A 27,587-nucleotide genomic window follows, 5' to 3' on the forward strand; every position below is an offset into this window, starting at 1 on the left:
GGAAATTTCTTATAAAAATCTAGACTTCTGGCTTCAATTGGAAAACCAACATGGCAACATGGGGTCCATACCCATCACTTCTCACGGGACTGGCACCACTGCCCACTTCTCTCCTTCTGTCACCCGCCTGGCCATTCCGGGCACTGCGTTGAGACCCCTGTGCTAGGAGTAGTGAGAGGGGAGCAATTAATTCTGGAAGCGGGTGAGAGAGTGGGTGAGTCCTTTCAGGTGCGGTGACTTCCCAGTTGCCATCTCGACAGCCTGCATGGGAGATGGTGGTGGACACAGGGGCTGTGGCAGGGAGGGTGGGATGAGATGAGAGCCTTATGAGCTGGAGGATGGGCTGCACTTGGCTTTGCAGCATTAATGAAAGTGAATCATGAATGAGAGTTCCAGGTCAAGTTTCCCAGCAGGAGATGAAACTGAAATAGCTGCAGGAGAGAACTCAGGTCTGAAGACCTTTGTATCAAACATGCATTATGTTACTTGAGGACTGGGGATCTTGTTGAAATGCAGATTCCAGTCCAGCAGATCTGGGGGTAGGGGAGGGACTCTGCATTTCTAACAAGCTCCTGGTCCCTGGACTGTACTTTGAGCAGCTGGGGCTTAGAACAGAGGTTCCAATCTAGTGGGCTGTGGGCCAAATTTGGCCTGGGAAATAAGGTTTTTTCTGGGTTGCATAGTGTTTACATTAAAAAAAAAATAGTTGCTAACAGCTTAAAATCAGGCATTTTCACGTAAAAGTCTGAATCTGTCTTCCCCACTCATCATTCTCTATCACATCACTGTATTTTATTTTATTTTATTATTTTTCATAATTGAATCTTGCTTGCTAATTGATTTTTTACTTGTTCATTGTGCGTCTCCACTGGGCTGTGAGTTCCGTGCGGGCAGGACCTTGTCTGCTTGTTTGTCCCTGCCTCCCTTGAGCCTAGAACAATGTCTGGCACACAGTCTATACTCTCTATATTTATTATTTGTCAAGTGAATTAGCACATCTGCTTTCCTGTGTGCTCACAGTGAGTGCCACTGTCCACACTTGGCCTTCTTCACTCACTTCTGTTACCTCCTGAGGAAGGTGGGCTCAGGATAATGCCCTCAGGAGTCCCCTAGGTTTAGGGGATCTGAGAAGGAGGAAGAGGAATGAAGGCAGGAAGGAGAACCAGAAGAGTGAAGGCCCGGAGGCCAGGGGAGGAAGGACTACGGAAGGGGATGCTGGGCTGTCAGTGCTGCGGCGGGCAGAGGGTGATGGGAGAGAGGGAGGCCAGGCCTCTGGAAGAAGCTACTGGCCGTTGAGAAAGCAGGAGAGGAAAGGCACTACCCCAGAGCAATTTGGTGCTATCCAGAAAGAAAGTGTGGAGGCAGTATCTCAAGATTGCAGTTGGGCTTTGGGAAGTTTTTAGGGGAGGGCAGTAAGTTTCGAGCCCCTGTGTAGACAGAGTATAAGGACCTAGTGGTGAGAAAGAGAGTGAAGATATAAAAAAGACTGGGAATAATGGGTGCCACCCCACCTAAGGCAGGTGGAAGGCTGCGATGGGCTGCAGATGGAGGGATTGGAAAGGAAGAATTAAAAAACCCTTTCCTTAGGATAAGGGGGAGGGGGCAGGAAAAGCAAACTCCCAAGAAATGTGTGCTCCTAAAAGGTCTCCACTTAGGGGAAAACTCTAAAAACTTTCCATATAATCCATGCAAGCATAGGTTTGGAAAGGTATCCAGTTTAATAAGTGATTTGTCCTTAATTTCATTTCAGCTGTGAGGGATCTGAGAGACTTTAGCCCAAGGTTTTCCTTTAAGGCAGTAAGTGGAAATGTCTTCCCTGTGATAACACTGTCATGACCAGGCTCTTGTCCTTCTGTGGGACTCATCTTCCTGGTGTTCTGGTAACCTCTGCTGTTGCCGGCCATCTCAGGTCTGACTAGTCATGGCCTGGCAGAGCCATTAAAGCGTGGATTCAGGAATTTGGCTGGTTTTTAATACTGGCACTGCTGGGTTAAATTGGGCATTTCTTAATTTCTTGGTGACTCCATGTCGTCATCTGTAAAATGGGAATAATAATAATATTTCCTGTCTCATAGGATGGTTTTTGAAGATTGAATAAGATACTGCAGATAAAATATGCAGGGGCGTCTTGCACACAGTACTCGACAAATGTTAGCTATATCACTGGAGGTTATAGTTGTTGACTAATAAATGTGGGTAAAACATACTTTTACATTCTAAATATTATTTGACATTCTTTGAAAATATTCTCTGTGTGTAGGTAGTGAATGAAAGAGGGGGAGAGAGAGAAAAAGCGAGAGAGCAACTGATTTTTGGTGGTGAAAAGTTTGGAGCCATCTAGGCCAATATACTATCAGAACTGAAGATGCTCTTCTGAGAGGTGAAGTGACTTGCCCAAGGTAATACCAGTGGTAATGGAAGAAACAAGTCTAAATACTATGTTTTTTGACTCTCAAGCGAGTGTCTTTTCCGCTCTACCTCACTTCCAGGTATGGCTTGTTAGTTTTTCGGAACTCATCCCAAATTATGTCCTAATTCAACTTTGTCCAAGTTCGTCCCAGTAAACAAAAAGAGCAAGAGCTTGGACGAGAAGAGCAGTCCTTCCGGCCAGTAGATGGCGCCCAGGCACTGCCACCGGGGTGGGTGGAGGCTGAAGGGGCGGGGCTCGTACGGAAACGGGGCCACGCAAACTTTCCTTTAATTGGTCGAAGAGCCTCGGCCCACTATCCAATCAGAAGCGGCTGCTTCATCGCGTTACCAGGCTGGGCGGCCGCCCGCGAAAATTTGAAATGGCTGACGGGTTGCTGGCGGGTGGTGGGTTGGGGTCGGAGGCGATGGCGCGGGACCACGAGCGCACCGGCTGGGCTGTGGAAGAGGAGCTGGCGCCCTTCGGGAAAGGTGAGCACCCGTTGTGACGGGCCGGAGGAGCCGCCGCCTGCGACAGACCGTGTCGGCAGCGCGGGGGGCGTCGGGACTCTCCGAGGCCGCCTCAGGCGCAGGCCTTCCGGACCTTGCTGGCCTGGGTGGCGGCGGTGGCTGGGCGATGCCCCGACGTCGAAGTCGGGAGGTACCCAGGGCAACTCCCCCCGCCCAATCTGGCCTCAGCTTGCTCGAGACTGGAGGGAACTGGGCCGGCCCGGGAATTCCTACTTTTGCTGTCTGGTGGGGCCCCCGGGCTGTGTGCACGCGTTTGTGAGTCCAGAGTGGGCGCATTTTTAAATGTGCATCTCAAAGGAGATCACGTACCACACTTCCCTTTCCCGAAAGAGAAGAAACCTGAACGCTTGGCCTAGTTGGCTGCATCTAGGCCAGCACTGAGCGTTGAGGGCAGGTGACATGCCCGAAGGTAGGGGAGCCAATTTGGGACAGAGTCTAAAAGTAGAACCCAGGTCTAATTCTCAGTCCTTTCTACCTCTTCATGGAGACTCCGTTTTTTCCCCCTGATATTTTAAGGTGGTTTTACTTTAACATTTTCAGTTGTATTGTGTAGTGGAAAGAGTCCTGGAGAAGTGAGAGAACATAGGTGTGACTTAACTCCTCTACCGACCACTCTTGTGAACTGGCAACAGTCGCTTGGCTTCAGTTTGCCCATCTGGAAAACAGGTAGTGGTGTTACGGAGTGGTGAAGATGAAGTGAAATAATGTGTGAAAAGAAATAGTTTCAAATTGGATCTAAAGAATTGTGCTGAAGTAAGGTATTCTTTCTTTTTTTTTTTTTTAGAAATTCACGTTCTTTTATTTATTTATTTATGGCTGTGTTGGGTCCTCGTTTCTGTGCGAGGGCTTTCTCTAGTTGTGGCAAGTGGGGGCCACTCTTCATCGCGGTGCGCGGGCCTCTCACCATCGCGGCCTCTCTCGTTGCGGAGCACAGGCTCCAGACGCGCAGGCTCAGTAGTTGTGGCTCACGGGCCCAGTTGCTCCGTGGCATGTGGGATCCTCCCAGACCAGGGCTCGAACCCGTGTCCCCTGCATTGGCAGGCAGACTCTCAACCACTGCGCCACCAGGGAAGCCCAGGTATTCTTTTTAATTGTAAGACACACATAACAAAATTTACCATCTTAACCATTTTTAAGTGTACAGTTCAGTGGTATTAAACACATTCACATTGTTGTGAGGCCATCACCACCCTCTGTTACCATGATTCTTTTCATCTTGTAAACTGAAACTCTATACCTGTTGAATAATAAACCCCCAGTCACCCCTCCCCCCAGCTCCTGGCAACCACCATTATACTTTGTCTTTATGATATAATTTTGACTCCTCTAAGTACCTCATATCAGTGGAATTGCACAGTGTTTGTCTTTCTGTGACTGGCTTATTTCACTCAGCATAATGTTCATCCAGCACTTGTCGTAATTTCCTTCCTTTTTAAAGCTAAATAATTTTAGCTATTGTGAATAATGCTGCTATGAACATGAGTGTACAAATATCTCTTGGAGACCCTGCTTTCAATTCTTTTGGAAATTGCTGGGTCATATGGTAATTCTATGTAAAAATCTTTGAGGAATCACCATCCTGTTTTCCGCAGTGGCTGTACTGTTTTACATGCCTACCAGCGGTGCACAAGGGTTCCTGTTTCCCCATATCCTCGCCAACACTTGTTTTCTTGATAGTTTTTCTTGTTGTTTTTTGGATAATAGTCACCTAATATGTGTGAGATGATGGTATTATTTCTTTAACAAACATTTATATCTATGTTATGTGGTGGGTACTGTTGTTAAGTGATTAACATATAGTTTATTCTCTTAATTTAATTGAAGTTGGCATACTGTTTTCATCTTCCTTTAGGTACAGAGAGATTGTTACACAGCAGGTGAGGTATTGTGTTCTCTGAGGCTCAGGTGCATTGATAATCTGTAAGCAGGAAGCCCTTCAGTACACCTTGGTCATCTTGTTGCCATGTCCAAACTTGTACTGCTCGCTGCACGACAGGCCAGTAAATTGAGAGACGAGTTGTTGGGGCAAGGAATAGAGACTTTATTTGGAAAGCCAGCTGACTGAGAAGATGGTGGAATAGAGTCCCAAAGAACCATCTTGCCAAAGTTAGAATTCAGGCTTCCTTTATACTAAAAGGGGAGAGGTTGTGGCTGGTTGTTGCAAACTTCTTGGTGTCAGAATCCTTTGTTCTTGCATCTATCCAGGTAGGTCAGGTCAGGATGTTCCTGTAAACCTCCAGCAAGACAAATGTTATTCTCTGTTGAGCAACTTTTTATCTCTATATGAGTGGAAAAGTGTTATACCTTTAAAGGTCAGAGCTTTGAGAAGGGGCTATCCTGTGTATTTCAGGCTATAGGCAACATTCTTGTATCAAAAGCAATAGGATACAAAGGGTAAAGTACAAGAAACAGATCCAATATGGAGTCAGATTTGTTCTTCCCTATTACAGTCTGTGGGGTCACATAATTCTGGTGGCCTGAACAGGGGCAGAGAAGTGGAAGGAGGGAGAAAAGGAAGGAGAAATATAAGAGGTGAGGGAAGAGAAAGACTGCTGCTAGTAATTGTCTCAGATACCCTTCCTGAAACCACAGGAAAGAACTTTGCCAGTCTAAATGCTACCCTCAGCATTTATTTAGTAGTCGTTTTGTCTATTAAAAACATCGTATTGCACAGAATTAGATATGTCACTGGCCCAATCACGCCTTGTGAAACATAATTACATACAGCCCAAACCTAATGCGATTAGCATTTTCTAATCCTTTCCTTAGACACAGGCATTGAAATTAGTCAGGAGGAACCTAGAAGCTTTGGTGAAGTAAACCTTATGCATTATTAAGAATCTCTCATCCCTGTTTATTGAGGGGCATTGACAAGCGATATTGTAGAAATTAGAGGGAGGTTTCAATTTGTTTGAGATGGAGTATAGGAAATCAGCTCTGTATTTAATGCAGCTTTATGGAATTGTTTTGGAAAAAAATGACTGTAAGCTATGTGACCATTATAACTTGCTAGCTCTAGTAATAATCATAGCTGTGTCCTCTGAAGGAGAACTTGGGTGATTCCCACTTAATTAAAAACAACCCTCTTCCTCACAGAAGAGCAACAAAAACCTAACCCATGGGCTTCCCTGGTGGCGCAGTGGTTGAGAGTCAGCCTGCCAATGCAGGGGACACGGGTTCCCGCCCTGGTCTGGGAAGATCCCACATGCCGCGGAGCAACTGGGCCCGTGAGCCACAACTACTGAGCCTGCGCGTCTGGAGCCTGTGCTCCGCAACAAGAGAGGCCGCGATAGTGAGAGGCCCGTGCACCGCGATGAAGAGTGGCCCCCGCTCGCCGCAACTAGAGAAAGCCCTCGCACAGAAACGAAGACCCAACACAGCTAAAAAAAATATAAATAAATAAATAAATAAATAAGTCAGGAGCGCTTTAAAAAAAAAAAAAAACCTAACCCATGAAGGATTTTAAGTCCTTATTGTTTTGAAGTAGAACTTGGATTTTGAGATATTTTTAAATTTAGAAAACTGTTTTTTTCTGACAATGATAGAGGTAAGTAAAGCATTACAGCCAAATCCTTGTTTTTATTTGTTTGGAATTTCTAAGCAAGTATACGATAATAGAAGCAGTTTATAAGCACTGGAAGTGTCTGGGATAGTTGAGCCTGCCTATTTTTGTTCTCTTAGGTTTGTTTGAAGATGAAGATTCATACAGTGATTGTAGCAATTATGATAAACCAGGTACTAGTTTACAAAGTTTTGTGCCAGAAGGAAAAACTAATTTCCCAGAAATGTTCCAGACAAGTCACCTTTTGTTCTATGAGCGATTCAGAGCGTATCAAGATTACATTTTAGGTGAGTAGGTCCTTTTTTTTGCTTCTTTTGTCTTTTAATTTATATGTATTCAATAGATGGTCTCAGTTCCTCAGACTGCCGTTTGTTGGTTCTGAGAAAGTAGATTTAAGTGGATTTATTAACTTCTCTCTCCTTTATGCAGCCCCAATTCTTATTGCCTTTGATTTGTTTGTAGCTGACTGTAAGGCCTCTGAGGTAAAAGAATTCACAGCTGAGTTCTTAGAGAAGGTCCTGGAACCATCTGGATGGCGGGCGGTCTGGCGCACTAATGTGTTCAAGGTGCTGGTTGAGGTAAATTTAATTCTGTTGTTAAGACATTTATCTCTAGCTAAAAACACTTTCCCTCAGACTGTTGTAGCCACAGTGCTTATTTTTAATTAAGGTTTATGAGCTGATTGAAAATAGCGTGTTTTTCACATCTAACTGCCACGGTGTATGAAGTGTTCCACAAATTTTAAAGGCAACTGAGGAGGAGCTACCAGGGAATTGAGGTGGTTTAAGTTTCAGTGTCCTTTAAAAAGGGGAAATGGATTAGAAACCTATGAAGTGAGGGAGGTATTTGAGACCGTTTAAAAAACAAAGAGGCCTAATTATAAAGTCAGTGGGGTTTGAATAGATTTTTTACCTTCTTAGTTGTAGCCCATTAAAGTAGCTCAAACCAAGCAGGCATTTTAAAACTAGCCTAGTTTTTGCCTAACAAATTTGTAGGTATGTGGTTAACCTCTTGATGTTCCATTGCAGAAAGTAAAAACAATCTTATTTTTCAACGGACTGGGCCTTTTACATTAAATTTGCACTCTAATTACAGCTGTGAATTTTTCTCAGTGTTTGTTAACCGGACCACAAAACCCCCGTTAAACTAAAATGGTAAACCAGGGAGTGTGAATGAATACAAGTTGTGGCTTCAGGCCCTTCAGAAAATGACATCACCTGCTGCAGTGACTGTATATGAGGCAATGGTGTGCAAGCAGCTGTTCCTCGTGGATTTTTAAATTTGGGGTTATGCTAATGTCTTTGGTTGCAGTTCAGGCCTATTAATTTGATTATGATAGTAGCTCCCTTCCCCCAACACACCTCAATTCTCTAAAAGCAGTCAAAGTCATTGTTTTAAAAGAGAAATGTGCCGTTCCTCTGCTTAGAAACCTCTAATGCATTGCATTTACCAAAGGCCTGTGTTGGCTTTATGGCTTCTCATTGTGCTAGATAACATGTAAGAGCCAAGCTCCTTCCAACGCCCTTCCTGTCCTGATCTTCTTGCCCCTCTCTCACCTCACCTCCTGCTGCCCGTACCTCATTTCCTTCCTGTGGTTCCAGCAAGAAACACTGCATCTCTGCTTTTCCAGCTGCCAAGCTTGTCTCTGCCCCAGGGCCTTTTGCATCTTTCCTGCTCTTCACACGGCTGCTTCCTTTTCATCGCAGTTCAGAAGTGACTTCCCCTACCCTCCCAGTAAAACCAGACCACCACCCCTGCTACTTATTCTCTGTCACATACTTGTTGCCATCTTGTTTGTTTATTTGTCCTCTCAATTACAATGTCAGCTCCATGTGGGTACAAGCCAGGCCCATCTCGTTTATCCTTTATGTTATGGAAGAAGGCTCCCCATGCCCATTCCATGCTTGAAAAAAATCAGGCTGTAAGTAGTGTTTTAGATGTATCTTAATTTTGATTTGCATATGTTAAGTCACGTTATTTTAAATTTCAGGTCACAGATGTGGACTTTGCAGCCTTGAAGGCAGTGGTGAGGCTTGCTGACCCATACCTCTGTGAATCTCAAGTCAGCACTTTTACTTTGGAGTGTATGAAAGAGCTCCTTGATCTGAAGGAACACCAGTTGTCCCTGCAGGAGCTGTGGGTGGTATTTGATGATTCTGGAGTGTTTGACCAGACAGCACTTGCAATTGAGCATATCAGGTAGGAAAAGAGGTTGATAAAAGTAATCTTGTGGCCAAAAACTTTGGATGAAATGCAGTAATTCTGGTCTGTATTATACCTAGATTTAAAACTCAAACTGTAAACTTGGTCACTGCAATATTTTAAAATATTCAAAGACAGGGGAAACTTTTTAAAATTAAAAAAATGTTTTCAATGTTTAAAATTTTCATTTTGAGGTAATTTCAGACTTACAGAAAAGTTGAGAAAAATAGTACTAGGGATTCCTGTATAGCCTTCTCTCAGTGTCCCCAAATGTTAACAAAAGATAGGGGATTTTTAAATTTTGTTTGTATATATTTAGAAACTGTCTTAAAAGTTCTGGATGCTAAGGCTATAGTTGATGTACTTGAGTATAAGAGGAAAGGAAAGAAGGTAAATAAGGTGGTATACCATCACTTGTGCACTGATAAGACTGACGTACAGTGTTTTCAAGGAAATGTCTGGCCAAAGAAGGTGTTTTGTCAGGCCACTTCCAGGATCCTTAGCGGGTATGTGCATGCCTTTCAACCTTTTTTGGCTTAGTCGGTTTCCACTTGCACAGGTGCATGCCTTGTCCCTTAAGTGAGAAGGAAAGCCCATACCTGCATTAATAGCTATGCATTTTAAAATTTTTCAGATAACTTTTTTGTCGGATAGTTCCTGATACAGATAGTTCTTTTGAATGTTGTTTTTATAAGTATATTTACTAAGGAAGGCTTATTTTTGGCTATTTAAAAATGGACTTATATTCCTCCATGAACTGGAAGACTGGATAGTATAAAGGTCATGTTAATAACGTTGCTTGGTGTTTTGTAGTTCAAAAAGTACTTTCCAGTTTCTATACCGTTAGTGAGTTAGCCTGGTTTTGCTGAGCTTAATTTGATACTCTACAAAAAAGTAGAGCGTCTTGGGCCCTGCTTCTGACATTTCATAGAAAATTTCTAATTGTATGCAAGGACATTGGACTTGCATACTGTGCAAGGACTGTAGGTATTCAATATTAGGCCAAACAATATAAATCTAAAGAACTGGCTTATGTCTAGAACCAAAATAACTCTCATGTTTCTCTCACTTAAAAAATCTGTCAGTTGAGGCATATGAAGGTAAAGGGATAATTGACGAGTTTAGGAAATTAGGAATCAGGGAGCTAATCTCTTATGGGTATAGAAGTTGATAGAAAGACAAGTATCTGGAATTAGCAATAGTATTATTTGAAGGCGAGCCTGGCTAAATTATTCTTTATTTTGAGGTGAGGGCTCAGATTCTGGTCAGTATCCAGAAAAGGTCAAATTATGAGGGTTTTCATTTGTTCATTTTATTCAGTAAGTATTTCAGTGCCAGGTCCTGAGTTGAGGGTGAGATTTGACTGGTGCACAAAACAGACACAATCACCATCACCAGGGAGACGTCAGTCTAAAGGTGGGAGATGAACCTTGATGAAGTAATCACATAAAGATATGTGTACGATTGGAAACTGCAGTGAGTGCTGTGAGGGATTACAGGGTGTTCTAAGACTAGGTCAGGTTGCTGTAATACTGTTATTTCCTGAGGAAATGGTATTTGAACTTGGGTCTGAAGGGTTGGCTAGGTGAAAGTGGTTGTGGCAGTTTAGGGGAGGGAACAGGTTCAGGAACTCAGTGAGTTTAAGGAGCCGGAGGGCCAACGTGGTTAGAACGTAGACAGTAATGGAAGAGACTTAGGAAACCAGCTTAGAGGTTGTCAGGGGTCAGAAGGTGCAGGGATTTGTCAGCCAACGAATCATTTTTGTCTGTAAGAGCAGTGGGAAACCGCTGAAGGGTTTTCAATCAAGGATGAATATGATCAGCTTTGTGTTTTAAAAGGTTCGTTCTGGCTGCTGTGTAGAAAGTAAATGGAGGGGGAAGGGGTAGAGAGATCAGTTAAGAGACAGAGTGGACTAGGGTGGAGATATGGAGAGTACAGATTAGGCTTATTGAGAAAGTAGGATGGCTAAGACTTGGTGGTAGAATGGATATGGGAGAAGTCAAGGCTGGCTCCCAAGTTTCTGTCTTGAGACAATAAACACTGGAGGAGGTGCAGATGTGAATGAAATGTGAATGCCCAGTACTGAACTGGTGAGGATATTTGAGCTGGGTCATGAAGTGTAAATCTAAGCTTACCAGGTGGAAAAGGTGGAAGGCAGCCTGACCAGCATGTCGCAGCAGGTTTGAAAGAGCTTGTGAAGTTGGTAGTTTGCACACAAGGTCTCTGAGGCAAGAGAGGTGCTCTAGAGGTGGGCTGTGAGTCTGCGTAATATCACCAGGCTCAGGAATTTGGACTTTGTTCTGAGGACAGCAAGGAGCCAGCAGAGTTCTTTGGTTGAGTAAAGGCATGCTCAGGTTTGTTTTATTTTGTTGTTTTTTGTTTTTAAGAGATAGACTCTAGAGGGTGAAGAGAATGACAGTCTAATCTATAAGAATTAAGAGATGGCTTCATTTTCACTGCTCCTTCCTTTTCAACTTTTTGACAAGTTATATCGTCTGTACTTCCTGGCATTCCACTAATGCTTCTACTCCTACAGTACCATTGAAATTGTGCTTAAGGTCACCCATATTCTCGTATCCAGTCGTCACTCCTCTGATCTCATCTTACCTTGACCTCTTGGTCACATTCTAATTATTTGATCATTCCCATCTTCTTAACATACTCTACTGTCTTCCCAGTTTCTGGGATACCGCTTTATGATAGTGTGTCACGGGCTTGCTTTCTTAGTAATCTTGGCCAGCTCTTCCTCTCATGCTCAAACTTTAGAATGTTGAAGTTACCCAGGGCTCAGGCCTAGGCTATCTACACTTCTCTCTCTCTAATCAGCTTTGAAAGCACATTAGAATCTCCTGGAAATTTTCTTTATAGGAATATTCCAACTACTACATGAAGAAAGAATGATAAGATGAGAATATCGGTATTTTGCAACCCATAATAAAATAGAGGTTTCAGGCAATGATCTTCAATGGCTGCTACAGCCATTGGTGAAAAACTGATGGGGAACTTTGTGGCAGATAAATCAGGCTGACGATATCTGAATCCATTGATCATTCGTAAGCTCATCATCAAAAGAGATGACCAGGTATCATGTGCTTCATGATGAAGCTACCTTATACCTCCCTTGAAGTATTCTTTTTTTTTTTTTTAAAGAGATTGGAGTTTTTTTATTTATTTATTTATTTTGGCTGTGTTGGGTCTTCGTTTCTGTGCGAGGGCTTTCTCTAGTTGTGGCAAGCGGGGGCCATTCGTCATCGCGGTGCGCGGGCCTCTCACTGTCGCGGCCTCTCTTGTTGCGGAGCACAGGCTCCAGACGCGCAGGCTCAGTAGCCGTGGCTCGCGGGCCTAGTTGCTCCGCGGCATGTGGGATCTTCCCAGACCAGGGCTCAGTAGCCGTGGCTCGCGGGCCTAGTTGCTCCGCGGCATGTGGGATCTTCCCAGACCAGGGCTCGAACCCGTGTCCCCTGCATTGGCAGGCAGATTCTCAACCCCTGCGCCACCAGGGAAGCCCCCTTGAAGTATTCTTGCCAAAAAGTCTTTCCTAAAGACGATCAAGTCTCTCGTCCTTACTATCAGTTTACTAGAAATAAAGGAAACAGAAGGACATGTTAAATGACCCCATGGGGATGCAATCAGTAAAATTCAGAGTGTGGGAAACTATTAAATAAATCGCAAGGTGAAAAAGAGGGATGGGTAATCTATAGAGTAAAAGCGATTTAATTAAATTCAATGGCTGACCCTTGTTTGGACCCTGATGAGCAAGCCAATTGTAAAACAACAACAGCAACAACAAAAGAGATAATTAGGGAAAACTGAACACTGACTGGATACTTGGTTATTAAGGAATTAAAATTTTTTTGTATAAAGATTTATTTTAGAGGCACATACTCAAAATTTATGAGTGATATGATATGTCAGAAATTTGCTTTAAAATGATCCAGTGTCAGGATGGTGGGGGTAGGAGAGCAGAGAAGTAAGAAGGTGGAGTAGAGGTGAAATAAGATTACCTGTGAGTTGATAATTGTTGAAGCTGGTGATGGATACATGGTATTCATGTTTTCATGTTTGCTCTTGTATATGTTTGAAATTTTCCATGATGAAAAATTTGTCAAATCACTTTGGGGAGCTTTAAAAAAATATGGATCCTGCACCCTCCCTCCCCCATCCCCCACCCAAGAGATTCTGGTTTATTGGTCTGGAATAGGATTGAAAATCAATTTTTAAAAGCTTCCCAGGGGACTCTAATGGGCAGCCAGGGTTGAGAACTACTGCTTTATTTTATGTCCCTGGATGATCTCATCTATTGCTCTAATGCCATCAATATGCTGACAACTTCCAGATTTATGTCTCTAGCCCTGACCTTTTCCTTGAGCTCTGGTCTCGTATATTTATCTGCACTCTTGACATCATCCATTTGGAGTTCAAATAGGCATCTCAACCTGAACATGGTGAAAACAGAACTCTTTATTTTCAACCCTAAACTTGTTTCTCTCCCAGTCTTTTCTATCTTAACAAATGGCACTAATTTCCACCAAGTTACAGATGGTCAATAAATAGTTCTCCTGATAAAAAGAAGGTCCTAATAGAATCAATGTTGTAGAAAACTTCTTTAGCCAATCCAAAGAAGTTCATGTGTGACTCAAGACTATCAAATCTAGCAAATATTCAGTCTTCTCTACCATACTTGATAGACTTGTTTTGATTTACTTTTATTCCTCCAAAACCCTAACATTTTAAGCCAGTGATTGAATTTGAGTGATACTAATTTCCTTTTCAGGTTTTTCTATCAGAATATTTGGAGGAGTTGGGATGAAGAAGAAGAGGATGAGTATGATTATTTTGTTAGATGTGTTGAACCTCGATTGAGATTGTAAGTATTTATTAGTGGCCTCGTACATGTTGGAAAAAATAGCTATTTGTGATTAAATTTCACCTGTGTTTTGTGTATACTGTATATATACTCCAGGGGCCTACAGATAGAAACAGACTGATATACAAATAGTATAACCCACTGACAAGTTATTAAATAAAAATTGTACAGGTGCAGAGAAACGTACTTTTAGTGTTTATAAACCTACTTGTAGTGTTTTTAGAATCTAAAAGCAGAGAATTCAAGAACATGCAAGTTAACAGCTCACTCTTGTAAATTTGAATAAAACTTAATTGAGCTAATATGTTAAAAAGAAACAACCCGTTACTAAACTCAATAAAAACAATTGAAGAACAGTGAAATTAATTGAATTACGGAAGACTTTTTTTTTTTTAGAGTACTTTTAAAGACATGGCTTCACTCTTAAGTTCTTACAGTAAAACATAGTAGGCTAAACAGACTTACCTCAGGATGTTTTGTCAAGTTCTTTTCCTTAAATCTTATTTGATAAATAGATGAAAATACTAAATAGTTAATATTGATGGTGAATAAAAATTTCCAAAATACCTAAATACATTCTACTGATTTATCACATTTTGGTAGGGAAAAACCCTTCCATTATAAAAATACCCCAAATTAACCATGCAACCCAAATAGTTGTCCTGCACTGACTTTGTTAAATGTGGCTTCCACTAGATGGTGCTGTAAGACCAGGTAACTTTTTGGTACTTGGGCATGGTAATTTAATACACAGTGCTGCAATAAGAATAAAATTAAACCTTGCAGGCCAAAACAAAGAAAAAAAAAAATTGTAGAAGGTAATTTTGTCCCTGTGTGAAAGATGATTTGGTTACATAAGATAAGGCAGTAACTCTTTACATTTCTGTATAACCAATTTGATTTAGTAAGTTTCTCTTCATTTAAACAGTAAATCATAAGTAAAAAATACGTGAGAAGTCTGGTTAAGGTTGGTTCTACCTGGTTTAGAATTATGTATGTCTGATTTCAGCTTTTCATAAATTGGCTGTGATTTCTATTTAGCCTTTCCAATTTTTCCATTATGCATTTCCTGTTTTCTCATAGTGTATTCAACAAAATGCCAGAATTTCAATAAGCTTGCATATTTTCTAGTTTTGATATACTTGCTTTTAAAGAGCAATGGTTGGTTTTGATTGAAGGGAAATGTAATGGTGGATGAATATCATGTATCTGGCAAATTTGATCTTTACTTGGAAAATAACTGTATTCCGATTTGACAGTCTTACATGTTCGAACAACAAGAAATGATTTACATACATGTCTTATACATCACTGGCAGATGGGAAAGCATAAGGGAGGAATTGTTTTCAGTTATGGAGAAGAAACTATGGTACTTGATTGGGAAACTGGAATGTTATCAAATATAGGCAGACTCTTTAAAAGGTCCCTAGGCTAAGACAGGAGTAGAGCTATTCACAGGCAAGAGTTAAAGGGAATCAAACCATATTGTCTTGATTTTGTACTGTGAAGTAAATATTTTTCCTTTCTAATTCAAAACACTCTGCTTCAGAGCTTATGGGTCTGAGACACAGATGTTGGTTCATTACTTTCAGACTATGAAGTATCACTATAATGAGAAGAAATAAGCTGATTGGCATGGATATTGGAAATGCTAAGAAACTAATTTTAAAATTTGAGTCTTAATCTTTGTAACTTAATAGATCTGATCAAGCAGTCAGTGCTTGGGTCCCCAATTTCTTGTTTGCAAAGTGGATTTCTAGAATATCTTTAAATGAGTATGGATTAACCAAAGCAGACAAAATCCTTGCTTTTCAAGCTTCACCTAATTCATTTACTTGAAAAGTGGAAAAAATATTTTCTATTCATCTTAAATACTATTTAAATGTTCACTGTAACTTGATGTAAATTTGTTTAGGATATGGCTCTGTTTTTTTGTCCCTGTACCTTACTTAGAGCGTGAGGAAGTTAAGAAGACATTATCTAAGGCAATCGTACTCAACCTTGGCTGCACATTAGAATCCCCAGGGAACTTTAAAAAATACCCCTCTACTTTTAGAGACTAATTTAATTGGTCTGGATGGGGACCTGATCATCTGTATTTTTAAACGTTCCCCAGTGATTCTAATAAGCAGCCAAGGTTAAGAAGCTCTGGCCTAAGTCAGTGTGCTTTTAACTGAGAAATAAAGCAATTATTTTAAAACGACAGGTAATGACAATAATATTGCAGTTTACTTTCAAATCCATTAATTTCATATCCATTAACTTGATTGTACATTCATAAATTATTGTATCTAGAAGTACTTTTTGTTCTGTCTATATATTTGAGAAGGTTTATAAATTAATAATAAACTTTAAGTGCCAACAAAGTTGTCCAATACAAGGTTATTTGGTTTTAATCACTCTCTAGTTTAGTAATAACACCTTTATTTTTTTCTCAGAATCGCAAAGGCTTATGTTTTTGAAATACTCTATAATAATCTTCCTGAGGGAATATTCAGCAAATTCTGCTCCATAGTGCTTTATTTATTTATTTAATATTTTATTTATTTATTTGGCTGCGCTGGGTCTTAGTCGCGGCATGTGGGATCTTTAGTTGCAGCATACGAACTCTTAGTTGCAGCATGTGGGGTCTAGTTCCCTGACCAGGGATCAAACCCGGGCCCCCTGCATTGGGAGTGTGGAGTCTTAACCATTGGACCACCAGGGAAGTCCCCTCCATAGTGCTTTAAATGCAAGGAAGGGGGACTTCCCTGGTAGTCCAGTGGCTAAGAATCTGCCTTTCAATGCAGGGGACGTGGGTTCAATCCCTGGTCGGGGAACTAAGATCCCACATGCCGTGGGGCAACTAGGCCAGTGCCGCAACTACCACGCCCATGTGCCACAGCTAGAGAGCCCGCGTGCCACAACTACTGAGCCCGTGTGCTCTGGAGCCCATGCTCCACAACTAGAGAGCCCATGTGCTGCAACTACTGAGCCCGTGCACTCTAGAGCCCCTGCACCACAACTAGAGAGAAGCCTGCGCACCACAAAGAAGGGCCCATGCACCGCAATGAAAGGTCCCACATACCGCAACGAAGATCCCATGTGCCTCAACTAAGACCTGATGCAGCCAAATAAATTAAAAAAAAAAAACTAAACTAAATTAAAAATAAATAAATAAGTATAGGGAAGGACTAGATGATTTGAATCATTTAAAATTTTTGTTCCTATAAATGTGGTAATCTTAAACATTGTTATGAAACTACTTGGGATACTATCCTCACCACCCCTACCTCCAGGTTGCCCTCTGCCACCCACTTATTAAGATTTTGAATCTAATATATGAGAAAATAATTTCTTGTTAAGTAATGATTACAAATTGTACAACATGAACTCTCAGTGTTTCAAAAACACAAATGTTTGGATCTAAGGGAAAAAAAAAAATAGCAACTCCTCAAAAGAGAAAAGTTAGTGACCTTAATGAAGTGGTCCTTAAAGCTTTCAATAGCTTTCACCTACTCAATAAGACTTAACATGTTCCTGAGTTACATACTATGAAACACTTTTCTTATGGGGTCTTTGAGGACTAAATGGGTGTCTTGATGATGGGAAAATGTGTCTGAAAGGCAGTGGGTTTCAATTTGCTTTTAAACTTTCAGGCATTATGACATTCTTGAAGACCGAGTTCCTTCAGGACTTATTGTTGACTATCAAAATCTGCTGACGCAATGTGAGGAGAGTTACAGGAAATTTTTAAATCTGAGAAGCAGTTTGTCAAATTGTAACTCTGATTCTGAGCAGGAAAACATCTCCATGGTGGAAGGGTTAAAATTGTATTCAGAGATTGAACAGTTGAAACAAAAGCTAAAACTCATTGAGAATCCTTTGTTGAGGTATGTGTATCTTTGTTCTTCTCAACTAGTTGGCATCTTTTCTAACCAGCTGTCTTACTGAGAACTGACAGGTCTGTTTGGTTTCTTTAAGATATGTGTTTGGTTATCAGAAGAATTCTAATATACAAGCAAAAGGCATCCGTCCAAATGGCCAGAAGGTCACCCATGTGGTCTCCTCCACCATGACGACTGGTCTGCTGCAGTCCCTGCTCAGGGATAAGCTTTGTCCAGAGCCTTGTAAGGAAGAAATAGAAATTCAGGTAAAAGGAGAGTTTCTTGCTCCAGGTGGCTTTTTTTTCTTCAGATTCACCCCAGGCTTTCCTGAATTCTACAAAAAGTTTTTAGGAGTTTCCCAGAGCTGCTTTTCTGTGAAATGGAAAGCAGTGAGAGCACTGCCTTTCTGCAGTATTAGTCACTTATCAACCATGCACTGAGCTCAGTGCAGTAGCAAAGGAGATACCTACATACGCAGTTTTGGCTCCCTTTTCAAAATGAAACATGAAGGCACCTGGAGTAATACTCAGGTTGCATTTGAGGGGTATATATTTGCAATACGTTGTTTTGTTTTCTAGTTCCATAGCGATCCGTTGTCTGCTATAAATACCTGCTATGAGGGCGACACTGTTGTTGTTTGTCCTGGCCATTACGTGGTACATGGTACATTCTCCATTGCTGACTCCATTGAGTTAGAAGGTGAGTATGGAAGATCATACAACCAAACTCTCGTGCATGATACGCTTAAGATAACAGTAAATCACTGATCTTGTTGAAGCTCCGAGAATTTGATTTAAACCCATTTGATTTCAAATGAGTTTCCTTGAAACATTAAGGATTTTTGGAGTGTACAGGTTATTGACTCAGTGTTTGAGCAACGTGAGGTGTGATTCTTTGTGGCATTATAAATGTTGGGAAGACAAAAACATAGAGAAAAAAGACCATTAGGAAGAAGTATAATTCCAGATTATAGGTGGTTGGTGAAAAGGAAATTCATTATTAGAATTAAAAAAAATTCCAAGCAATATTTTTTAATTTGTTGCTTCCTCTTATTTCATATATGTTGTGGACATATTGGTGCTTTTTTTTTTTTTTTTTTTAAAGTTAGCTTACTTTTATGAAAGGTATAGGTCCAACTTGAAATTAGATGCAAAATCTCCATCTTAATTCTTTAAAAGCTTGTTGAATCTCGCAAATTCTAAAGTGTACTTTTGAGAACATTAATGTTGAAAGAGTCTTTTAAAAATAACTTTATTTATTTATTTAATTTTTGCTTGCGTTGGGTCTTCGTTGCTCTGCGTGGGCTTTCTCTAGTTGCGGTGAGCGGGGGCTACTCTTCGTTGCCATGCGAGGGCTTCTCATTGCAGTGGCTTCTCTTGTTGTGCAGCACGGACTCTAGGCGCATGGGCTTCAACAGTTGTGGTAGGTGGGCTCAGTAGTTGTGGCCGCGAGCTCCAGAGCGCAGCCTCAGTAGTTGTGGTGCCCGGGCTTAATTGCTCCGTGGCACGTGGGATCTTCCCGGACCAGGGATCAAACCCATGTCCCCTGCATTGGCAGGCGGATTCTTAACCACTGCACCACCAGGGAAGTCCTAAAAATAACTTTTTAGGAGTTAAAATCTTATTGTACATTTAGAATGATTCCTAAATTTAGGTTACTTTACAGTAGTTCACCTTGGTCCTTTGTATTTCCATAGCATGTCAAATTTAGATGCACCTGTTCAACTATTTACCAAAAGAGCTTCAAGTTAGCAATAAAGCTTGTCATGCAAAAAATCATATATCATTTTGGGACTGGTGCAGCTGTTCACAAACTGCTTAAGCTATGTTCTTTAATTTTATCTTGTCAAGAGTTCTTAATGGAAGCAAGGCTGGGAATTTAATTTCCTGCTGTTCACTAGTATACCACCTCATCCCCTTTTTTGTTTTATGTGTGTAATTTTTGTTCTTTTTCCTCTCCAAAATTTGATATATAATAGATGTGTGTTTATAAATAACACGTCTGCAGGGTAAAGCACTGCAATAAAAACACTATTTTTTTGGCATAGTGCAAACAGCATTGCTATTACAGATTGTATGGTGGATAAGCATTCTTCCTAGATTGGTGAGGAAATTATAATGTAATTGCCAACATGTCATAAATAACCATATAGAATTCTGATAGTTAAGTGTAAGAATGACTGTAAATTTATGAACAGAGGGCATTTCTGAGAATTTGGGGAATCAGGTGATATCTCTAGTGTGAATATATGGAGTACTTGTTCACGAGTAAGATTAAAGCTTATCTGATAGCTTATCTGATCTATAGCTGACACTTACAACAAGAGATACATATTGAGTACCTGCTATTTGCAGGGTATTAACAGTACTTATAATAGGATTTTTCTTTCTTTCTTTTTTTAATATTTATTTATTTTTGGCTGTGTTGGGTCTTCGTTTCTGTGAGGGCTTTCTCTAGTTGCGGCAAGCGGGGGCCGCTCTTCATCGCGGTGCGCGGGCCTCTCACTATCGTGGCCTCCCTTGTTGCGGAGCACAGGCTGCAGATGCGCAGGCTCAGTAGTTGTGGCTCACGGACCTAGTTGCTCCGTGGCATGTGGGATCTTCCCAGACCAGGGCTTGAACCCGTGTCCCCTGCATTAGCAGGCAGATTCTCAACCACTGCACCACCAGGGAAGCCCTGATATTTCTTTCTTGTTTAGAAAATCCATTCAGTTAGGCGAGGGCTTTGTGTTTTAAACTGCTAAGATTACGTAACTTGTTTATGTAATAACTTGTTTATATAATGTAATACGGCCATTCTTTTTATATTTTTAATTTTTCACATGATAGAAAGCCATAGCTATTATAAAAATGTGCAAAGTACAGGTAGACACATAAAAAGAATCAGGGAAGGACTTCCCTGGTGGTGCAGTGGTTAAGAATCCACTTGCCAATGCAGGGGACATGGGTTCGATCCCTGGTCCGGGAAGATCCCACATGTCATGGAGCAACTAAACCCATGCACCACAACTACTGAACCTGCGCTCTAGGGCCTGCGAGCCACAACTACTGAGCCTGTGTGCCGCAACTACTGAAGCCCACGCACCTAGAGCCCGTGCTCTGCAACAAGAGAGGCCACTGCAGTGAGAAGCCCGTACACCACAATGAAGAGTAGACCCCTCTCGCCGCAACTAGAGAAAGCCCATGCGCAGCAACGAAGACCCAATGCAGCCAAAAATAAATATATAAATAAAAAAAATAAAAAAAAAAAGAATCGGGAAAGAAATTTACTCACAATCTAATCATCCAGAATCCACCACTGGTAGCATTCCCGTGTGTGGAGTTCTCTTGCATTCTCTAGAGTCCCCAAAGGCTTGTCTGTGCTCTTCAAGTGTAGAAAACTTTAGTGACTTTGCCTGTTTAATGTTGTCACTGCTTTCATTTACTCAAGAAAAGACTCAACTTTAGACAGTGAGAGTTATTTCTTAAAGCTTTGTCTATGTGATTCTGTTTTATAAAAGTCAGGCAAAGTTTTCTAGTTTTCTGATACTGCAGTTTTTCATAAGCCCATTCAGAGGTCAGGCCTGTATTATTAGTTTGATTAAGATTTGTAGAGAACAATGTTTTTTATTGGTTAACAAGGTAGACCTATTTTTCCAATAGCTAAAATTGTTGTAAGTCAGTTTGTCAGATTTTAAGTCAATCTGTTTAAGAGAATATAAAATTTAGAAAATCTTGAGAAATGCCTAGGCTTTTTCAAACCTAATTACAATAGAATAATAGAATCTTAGAGTTGGGAAATAAAAAACTTGTAGGGCTAAACGCTTTAAAGCCCTCTGACCCAACTGTGAGTACTTAAGATGATTACTATTTTTTTTAACTTATTTATTTATTATTTTTTTTAACATCTTTATTGGAGTATAATTGCTCTACAATGGTGTGTTAGTTTCTGCTTTATAACAAACTGAATCAGCTATATGTATACATATATCCCCATATCTCCTCCCTCTTGCATCTCCCTCCCACCATCCCTAACCCACCCCTCTAGGTGGTCACAAAGCACAGAGCTGATCTCCCTGTGCTATGCAGCTGCTTCCCACTAGCTATCTATTTTACATTTGGTAGTGTATATATGTCCATGACACTCTCTCACTTGGTCCCAGCTTAGCCTTCCCCCTCCCCATGTCCTCAAGTCCATTCTCTATGTCTGCGTCTTTATTCCTGTCCTGCCCCTGGGTTCTTCAGAAGCTTTTTTTTTTTTTTTTTAGATTCCATATATATGTGTTAGCATACGGTATTTGTTTTTCTTTTTCTGACTTACTTCACTCTGTATGACAGACTCTAGGTTCATCCACCTCACTACAAATAACTCAATTTCGTTTCTTTTTATGGCTGCATAATATTCCACTGTATATATGTGCCACATCTTCTATATCCATTCATCTGTCGATGGACACTTAGGTTGCTTCCATGTCCTGGCTATTGTAAATAGTGCTGCAATGAATATTGTGGTACATGACTCTTTTTGAACTATGGTTTTCTCAGGGTATATGCCCAGTAGTGGGATTGCTGGGTCTTATGGTAGTTCTATTTTTAGTTTTTTAAGGAACTTCCATACTGTTCTCCATAGTGGCTGTATCAATTTACATTCCCACCGGCAGTGCAAGAGGGTTCTCTTTTCTCCACACCCTCTCCAGCATTCATTGTTTGTAGATTTTTTGATGATGGCCATTCTGTTACTATTTTTTTTAATAGCAGTTTTGTAAGTGACTTTAGTGCTGAAACTGTTATGAGATGGTTGATAGGGGGTAGTCTTCCTGATATGCAGGCAAATTGAGGAGTTGTTATTATTAAAAATTGTATACCTTGGTAAAAATTAAGCAAGATATGTGGAGAGATAATTAGATTTTATTTAAATGTAACTGGGTTAACTGGTCTCAGATATCATTTGGAGTCATTTGAAATAGAGGAATCTATCATATAAATTTTGTGTTTAGACATTTCCCCTCACCTATCTTAAATGTTCTTGCTCTCTTCCTTAGGATATGGTCTAACAGATGATATTGTGATAGAAAAGAGAGGCAAAGGAGACACTTTTGTGGATTGTACGGGTGCGGATATTAAAATCTCAAGCATAAAATTTGTTCAGCATGGTGCCGTGGAAGGAATCTTAAGTAAATATCTGAATATTTCATTTATTATTTGTTCCAGACTTTGTAGGAAAACGGTACTTTCCCTGGAAGATAGAATTTAATAAAATACCACTCTTGAGTAATATGCAAGACTGATTAATTATTTGTGTACATAGCTTGACAACTGAGGAAGCTTACTCTAAAGTGAAAAGTAGTTCAATGTATTCTTGAAAATTTGTTAGTTTAATATTTGTTTCTGTGTGATCATTTTTTTTCTTTTAAAACATTCCAGTATTGTGGTCTGTGTTCTTTGTATTTGATTTAGCCCTGGACTCAAACCAACTATCTTCACATTGTGATAGTATTTATTTCCTGGGATTTGTATCCCTTATTTTGAATTGGGCCTCCTTTTCTTGTCTCTTCTAAGATAGTCATGAAAGTTACTTTCTGATATTTTTTTTGTAATGAGAAGTGCTTTTTAACTTGATTTTGCATTTCTGAGGGCAAGTCATTCTTTTTTAAGAATGCTGCTTTTAGATTTTATCAATAGAAAATAACTCAAAATAGTCGTTTTTATAAATTATGAATTCATAATTCCAGTAACAGAGTTTAAATGAGAAATATTTAGACTATCTAATATCAGCTCTAGGCCATTTCTAATATTGGAAAAGACACATTACTTCTTAAAGTATTTGATTGCATGTTTTCATCATAGTTATTCACCGTGGCAAGACTACATTGGAAAACTGTGTATTGCAGTGTGAAACTACAGGAGTCACAGTACGAACATCAGCAGAATTTTTAATGAAGAACTCAGATTTATATGGTGCCAAGGTATGATAATCTCTTATGGGAAGTAGTTTAGGTTTAAGTTCTAAATAAGTAAATAAAATGTCCTGGGACAAGATGTAAATGCATACTCCTGTTCTCTTTCTTCAAAGAAGTTCAGATACTTACATGTACTAAGTCAACCAGACTCAGTTGTATAAGGTTCTTCTTATTTAGCATTTTCAAAACAGAGATTAGGAAGGAAATAATAAATCTCACAGTTTCTCTGTCATACCTTTAAAAGAGGTTAGACCCTTTAAGTTGTAACTTTGTAAATGATGTAGCAACTGCGGCTGGGTTGATTTTTTTAAATTAAATTTTAATTTTGAGATTGTAGATTCACATTCTGTTGTAAGAAGTAATACAGAGGTAGTCTGTATGTGTATCCTTTACCAGTTTCCTCTAATTGTAACAGCTTCCAAAACTATAGTACAGTATCACAACCAGGATAAGATTGATTCAGTCAAGTTGAATATTTCTATCACTACAAGGATCCTCCATGTTGCCCTTTAAAGCCATATCTAGGTGCCTCTCCTTTTGACCTTCTCATTAATCACAGGCAAATGCTAATCTGTTCTCCATTTCTGTTATTTCATCATTTCAAGAATGTTATATGAATAGAATCATACAACATACAACCTTTTGGAATTGGCTTTTTTTCACTCAGCACAGTTCTCTGGAGCTTCACCCAGGTTGTTGCATGTACCAATAGGTTGTTCTTTTTTATTGCTAAGTAGTATTCCGTGTATGATTGTTCCACAGTTTAACTGTTCACTTGTTGAAGGACATCTGGGTTGTTTCCAGTTTTTGGCTTTTGTAAATAAAGCTGCTATAAACATTGGTGTACAGGTTTTTGTGCAAACATCGTTTTCATTTCTCTGGGGTAAATGCCTAGGAGTGCAGTTGCAGAGCATGTGGTTAGTTGCATACTTACTTTCTTTAAGAAACTGCCAAACTTTTCCAGAGTAGTTGCACCAGTTTACATTCCCACTAGCAATGTTTGAGTGATCCAGTTTCTCCATATCCTAAGCAGCACTTGGTATTTTCACTACTTTTTAATTTTAGCCATTCTGATAGGTGTGTGGTTTTAATTTGCATTTCCCTAGTGGTTAATGATGTTGAACATTTTTCATATGTTTATTTGCCATCCTTATCTTCAGTGAAATGTGTATTATGACTTTTGTCCTTTTTTTTCTTTTTTATGGAGATGGACACTCTTTTTTTAAAATTTATTTATTTAATTTATTTATTTATTGGCTGTATTAGGTCTTCGTTCCTGTGCGAGGGCTTTCTCTAGTTGCGGCAAGCGGGGGCCACTCTTCATCGCAGTGCACGGGCCTCTCACTATCGCAGCCTCTCTTGTTGCGGAGCACAGGCTCCAGACGCGCAGGCTCAGTAGTTGTGGCTCACGGGCCTAGTTGCTCCGCGGCATGTGGGATCTTCCCAGACCAGGGCTCGAACCTGTGTCCCCTGCATTAGCAGGCAGATTCTCAACCACTGCGCCACCAGGGAAGCCCTGTCCATTTTCTAATTGGATTGCTTGTTCTTTTTTACTGTAGAGTTTTAAGAGTTCTTTATAAATTCTAGATATGAATCCCCAATTGGGTATGTCATTTACAGATATCTTATGCTAGCTTGTAGCTTGTTTTTTCATCATTTTCACATGGGCTTTTACAGAGCAAAGTTTTAAAATTTGATGAAGCCCAATTTATCAATTTTTACTTTTATGTGTAAGAACTCTTTGTCTAGCCCTAGGGTGCAAAAATTTTCTCCTTTTTTTTTTTTTTCAATTTTACAGTTTTCATTTTACATTTAAGGTCATGAACCATTTCTGAGTTAATTTTGGTATAAGGTGAGTTTTAGGTCAAAGTTCATTTATTTGCTTATGGATGTCCAGTGGTGACTGCACCATTTCTTGAAAAGTCTATCCTTAAATAAATTGGTTTTGTATTTTTATCAAAAATAATTTGAGTATGTTTTTGTGGGCCAATTTCTGGGTTTTCTGGTAGAATAATTCTTCCCACTCTCACTTGTCTTTTTTTTTTTTAATTGTTTCAGCTATTCTAGTTCCTTTGCCTTTCAATATAAATTCTAGAAATATCTTGTTTGTATCTACAAAAAGTCTTGCTAAGATTTTAATAGGACTTTCAATAAACCTATATATCAATTTGGGGAGAATGGACATCTTTTTTTACGTTGAGTCTTCCAATCTGTGAACATGATATGTCTCTCCATTTATTTAGATCTTTGATTTCTTTCATCAGCATTGTGTAGTTACAACACAAGTCTTGTATGTGTTTTTATAGATTTGTACCTAAACATTTCATTGTAAGTGATATTGTATTTTTAATTTATTGTGCTTATTGCTAGTATATTGAGATACAATTGATTTTTGTATGTTTTTTTATATCCTGTGACCTTGCTGAACCTTCTTATTAGTTCTAGGAGTGTTTTCATAGATTTCATGGGATTTTTCTATGTAGACAGTCATGTCATCTACAAATGGAGACAATTTATTTCTTCCTTTCCAGTCTGCCTTTGGTTTCCTTTTCTTGCCTTATGGCACTGACAAGAACTTCCAGCATTACGTTGAATAAGAGTGGTGAGAATAGATATCCTTACCTTGGTCTTGATATTGGGGGACTGTATTCAGTATTGTACTGTTAAGTATAAGGTGTTTTTTGTTTTTTTTGTTTTTTTTAAATTTTTATTTATTTATTTATTTATGGCTGTGTTGGGTCTTCGCCCCTGTGTGAGGGCTCTCTCCAGTTGTGGCGAGCGGGGGCCACTCTTCATCGCGGTGCGCGGGTCTCTCACCGTCACGGCCTCTCCCGTTGCGGAGCACAGGCTCCAGACGCGCAGGCTCAGTAGTTGTGGCTCACGGGCCCAGTTGCTCCGCAGCATGTGGGATCTTCCCAGACCAGGGCCCGAACCCGTGTCCCCTGCATTGGCAGGCAGACTCTCAACCACTGCGCCACCAGGGAAGCCCAGTGCTTTTTTAAGAATTAAAAAAAAATCCTTTTTCAGCTTTATTGAGGTGTAATTGACAGAAATTTTATATATTTAAGGTGTCCAATGTGATGGTTTCATATAAATATACATTATGAAATGATCATCACAGTCAAGCATTCATTACCTCACATCATTACCTTTTTTTTAATTCCCCATCCGCTCTTCCCTTTGGCAACCACCTGTTTGTTCTCTGTATATATGACTTTGTTTCTGTTTTGTTTGTTTGTTTGTTTTGTTTTTTAGATTCCACGTATAAGTGAAATCACACACTATTTGTCTTTCTCTGTGTAACTTATTTCACTTCGCATAATACTGTCTAGGTCCATCTTAGTCATCGCAAATGGCAAGATTTCATTCTTTTTTATGGCTGAGTAATATTCCATTTGTGTGTGTGCATGTGTGTGTGTGTGTGTGTGTGTGTGACACTACATCTTCTTTATCCATTCATCTGTTGTTAGGCACTTAGGTTGCTTCCATATCTTGGCTATTGTAAATAATGCTGCAACGAACTTACATCTTTTTGAGGTATGTATATTTTTTTGAATCAGTGTTTTCGTATTCTCATATAAATACCCAGGTGTGGAATTGCTGGATTGTATGGTAGGTCTGTTTTTAATTTATAGAGGACTCTCCTTACTGCTTTCCATAGAGGCTGCATCAACTTACATTCCTACCGACAGTGTACTACGATTTCCTTTTCTCCACATCCTTGCAACACTTACTGCTTATTGTCTTTTTGATAATAGCCATTCTAACAGGTGTGAGGTGATATCTCATTGTGATTTTGATTTGCATTCCCCTGATGATTAGTTATCAGGGCACCTTTTCATGTGCATGTTGACCATCTCTATGTCTTCTTTGGTAAAATGTCTATTAGGATCCATTTTTAAATCCGGTTGTTTTGTTTTGTTTTTATGTTGAGCTGTATGAGTTCTTTGTATATTTTGGATATTAACCCCTTATCTGATATATTGTTAGCAAATATCTTCTTCCATTCAGTAGGCAGCCTTTTTGTTTTCTTGATAATTTCCTTTGCTATGCAAAAGCTCTTTAGTTTGGTGTAGTCCCATTTCTTTATTTTTGCTTCTGTTTCCCTTGCCTAAGGAGATATATCTAAAAAATATTGCTCAGACCAATGTAAAAGAGGGCACTGGCATTGTTTTCTTCCAGAAGTAGTCTAGTTTGATTCTTTTGTGTGTAGCT

General features: G+C 39.9%; 1 protein-coding gene across 1 annotated transcript in view; it reads left to right on the forward strand.

The window, feature by feature from the left end:
- The first annotated feature begins 2,771 nt into the window (after positions 1 to 2,771).
- The window catches only part of SHCBP1 (SHC binding and spindle associated 1), a 40,873-nt gene continuing 16,057 nt past the window's right edge, over positions 2,772 to 27,587 (forward strand). Inside the window, exons 1-10 of the mRNA XM_007167647.2 lie at positions 2,772 to 2,898; positions 6,619 to 6,786; positions 6,962 to 7,077; positions 8,490 to 8,698; positions 13,476 to 13,568; positions 17,207 to 17,440; positions 17,532 to 17,700; positions 18,013 to 18,133; positions 22,455 to 22,586; positions 23,260 to 23,378. Of these exons, the coding sequence (XP_007167709.2) occupies positions 2,790 to 2,898; positions 6,619 to 6,786; positions 6,962 to 7,077; positions 8,490 to 8,698; positions 13,476 to 13,568; positions 17,207 to 17,440; positions 17,532 to 17,700; positions 18,013 to 18,133; positions 22,455 to 22,586; positions 23,260 to 23,378 (1,470 nt within the window). The 5' untranslated portion in view covers positions 2,772 to 2,789. The remainder of the gene's footprint in view (positions 2,899 to 6,618; positions 6,787 to 6,961; positions 7,078 to 8,489; positions 8,699 to 13,475; positions 13,569 to 17,206; positions 17,441 to 17,531; positions 17,701 to 18,012; positions 18,134 to 22,454; positions 22,587 to 23,259; positions 23,379 to 27,587) is intronic.

This window comes from Balaenoptera acutorostrata, chromosome 19 (genome assembly GCF_949987535.1).
Source record: "Balaenoptera acutorostrata chromosome 19, mBalAcu1.1, whole genome shotgun sequence".
Lineage (NCBI taxonomy): Eukaryota > Metazoa > Chordata > Mammalia > Artiodactyla > Balaenopteridae > Balaenoptera > Balaenoptera acutorostrata.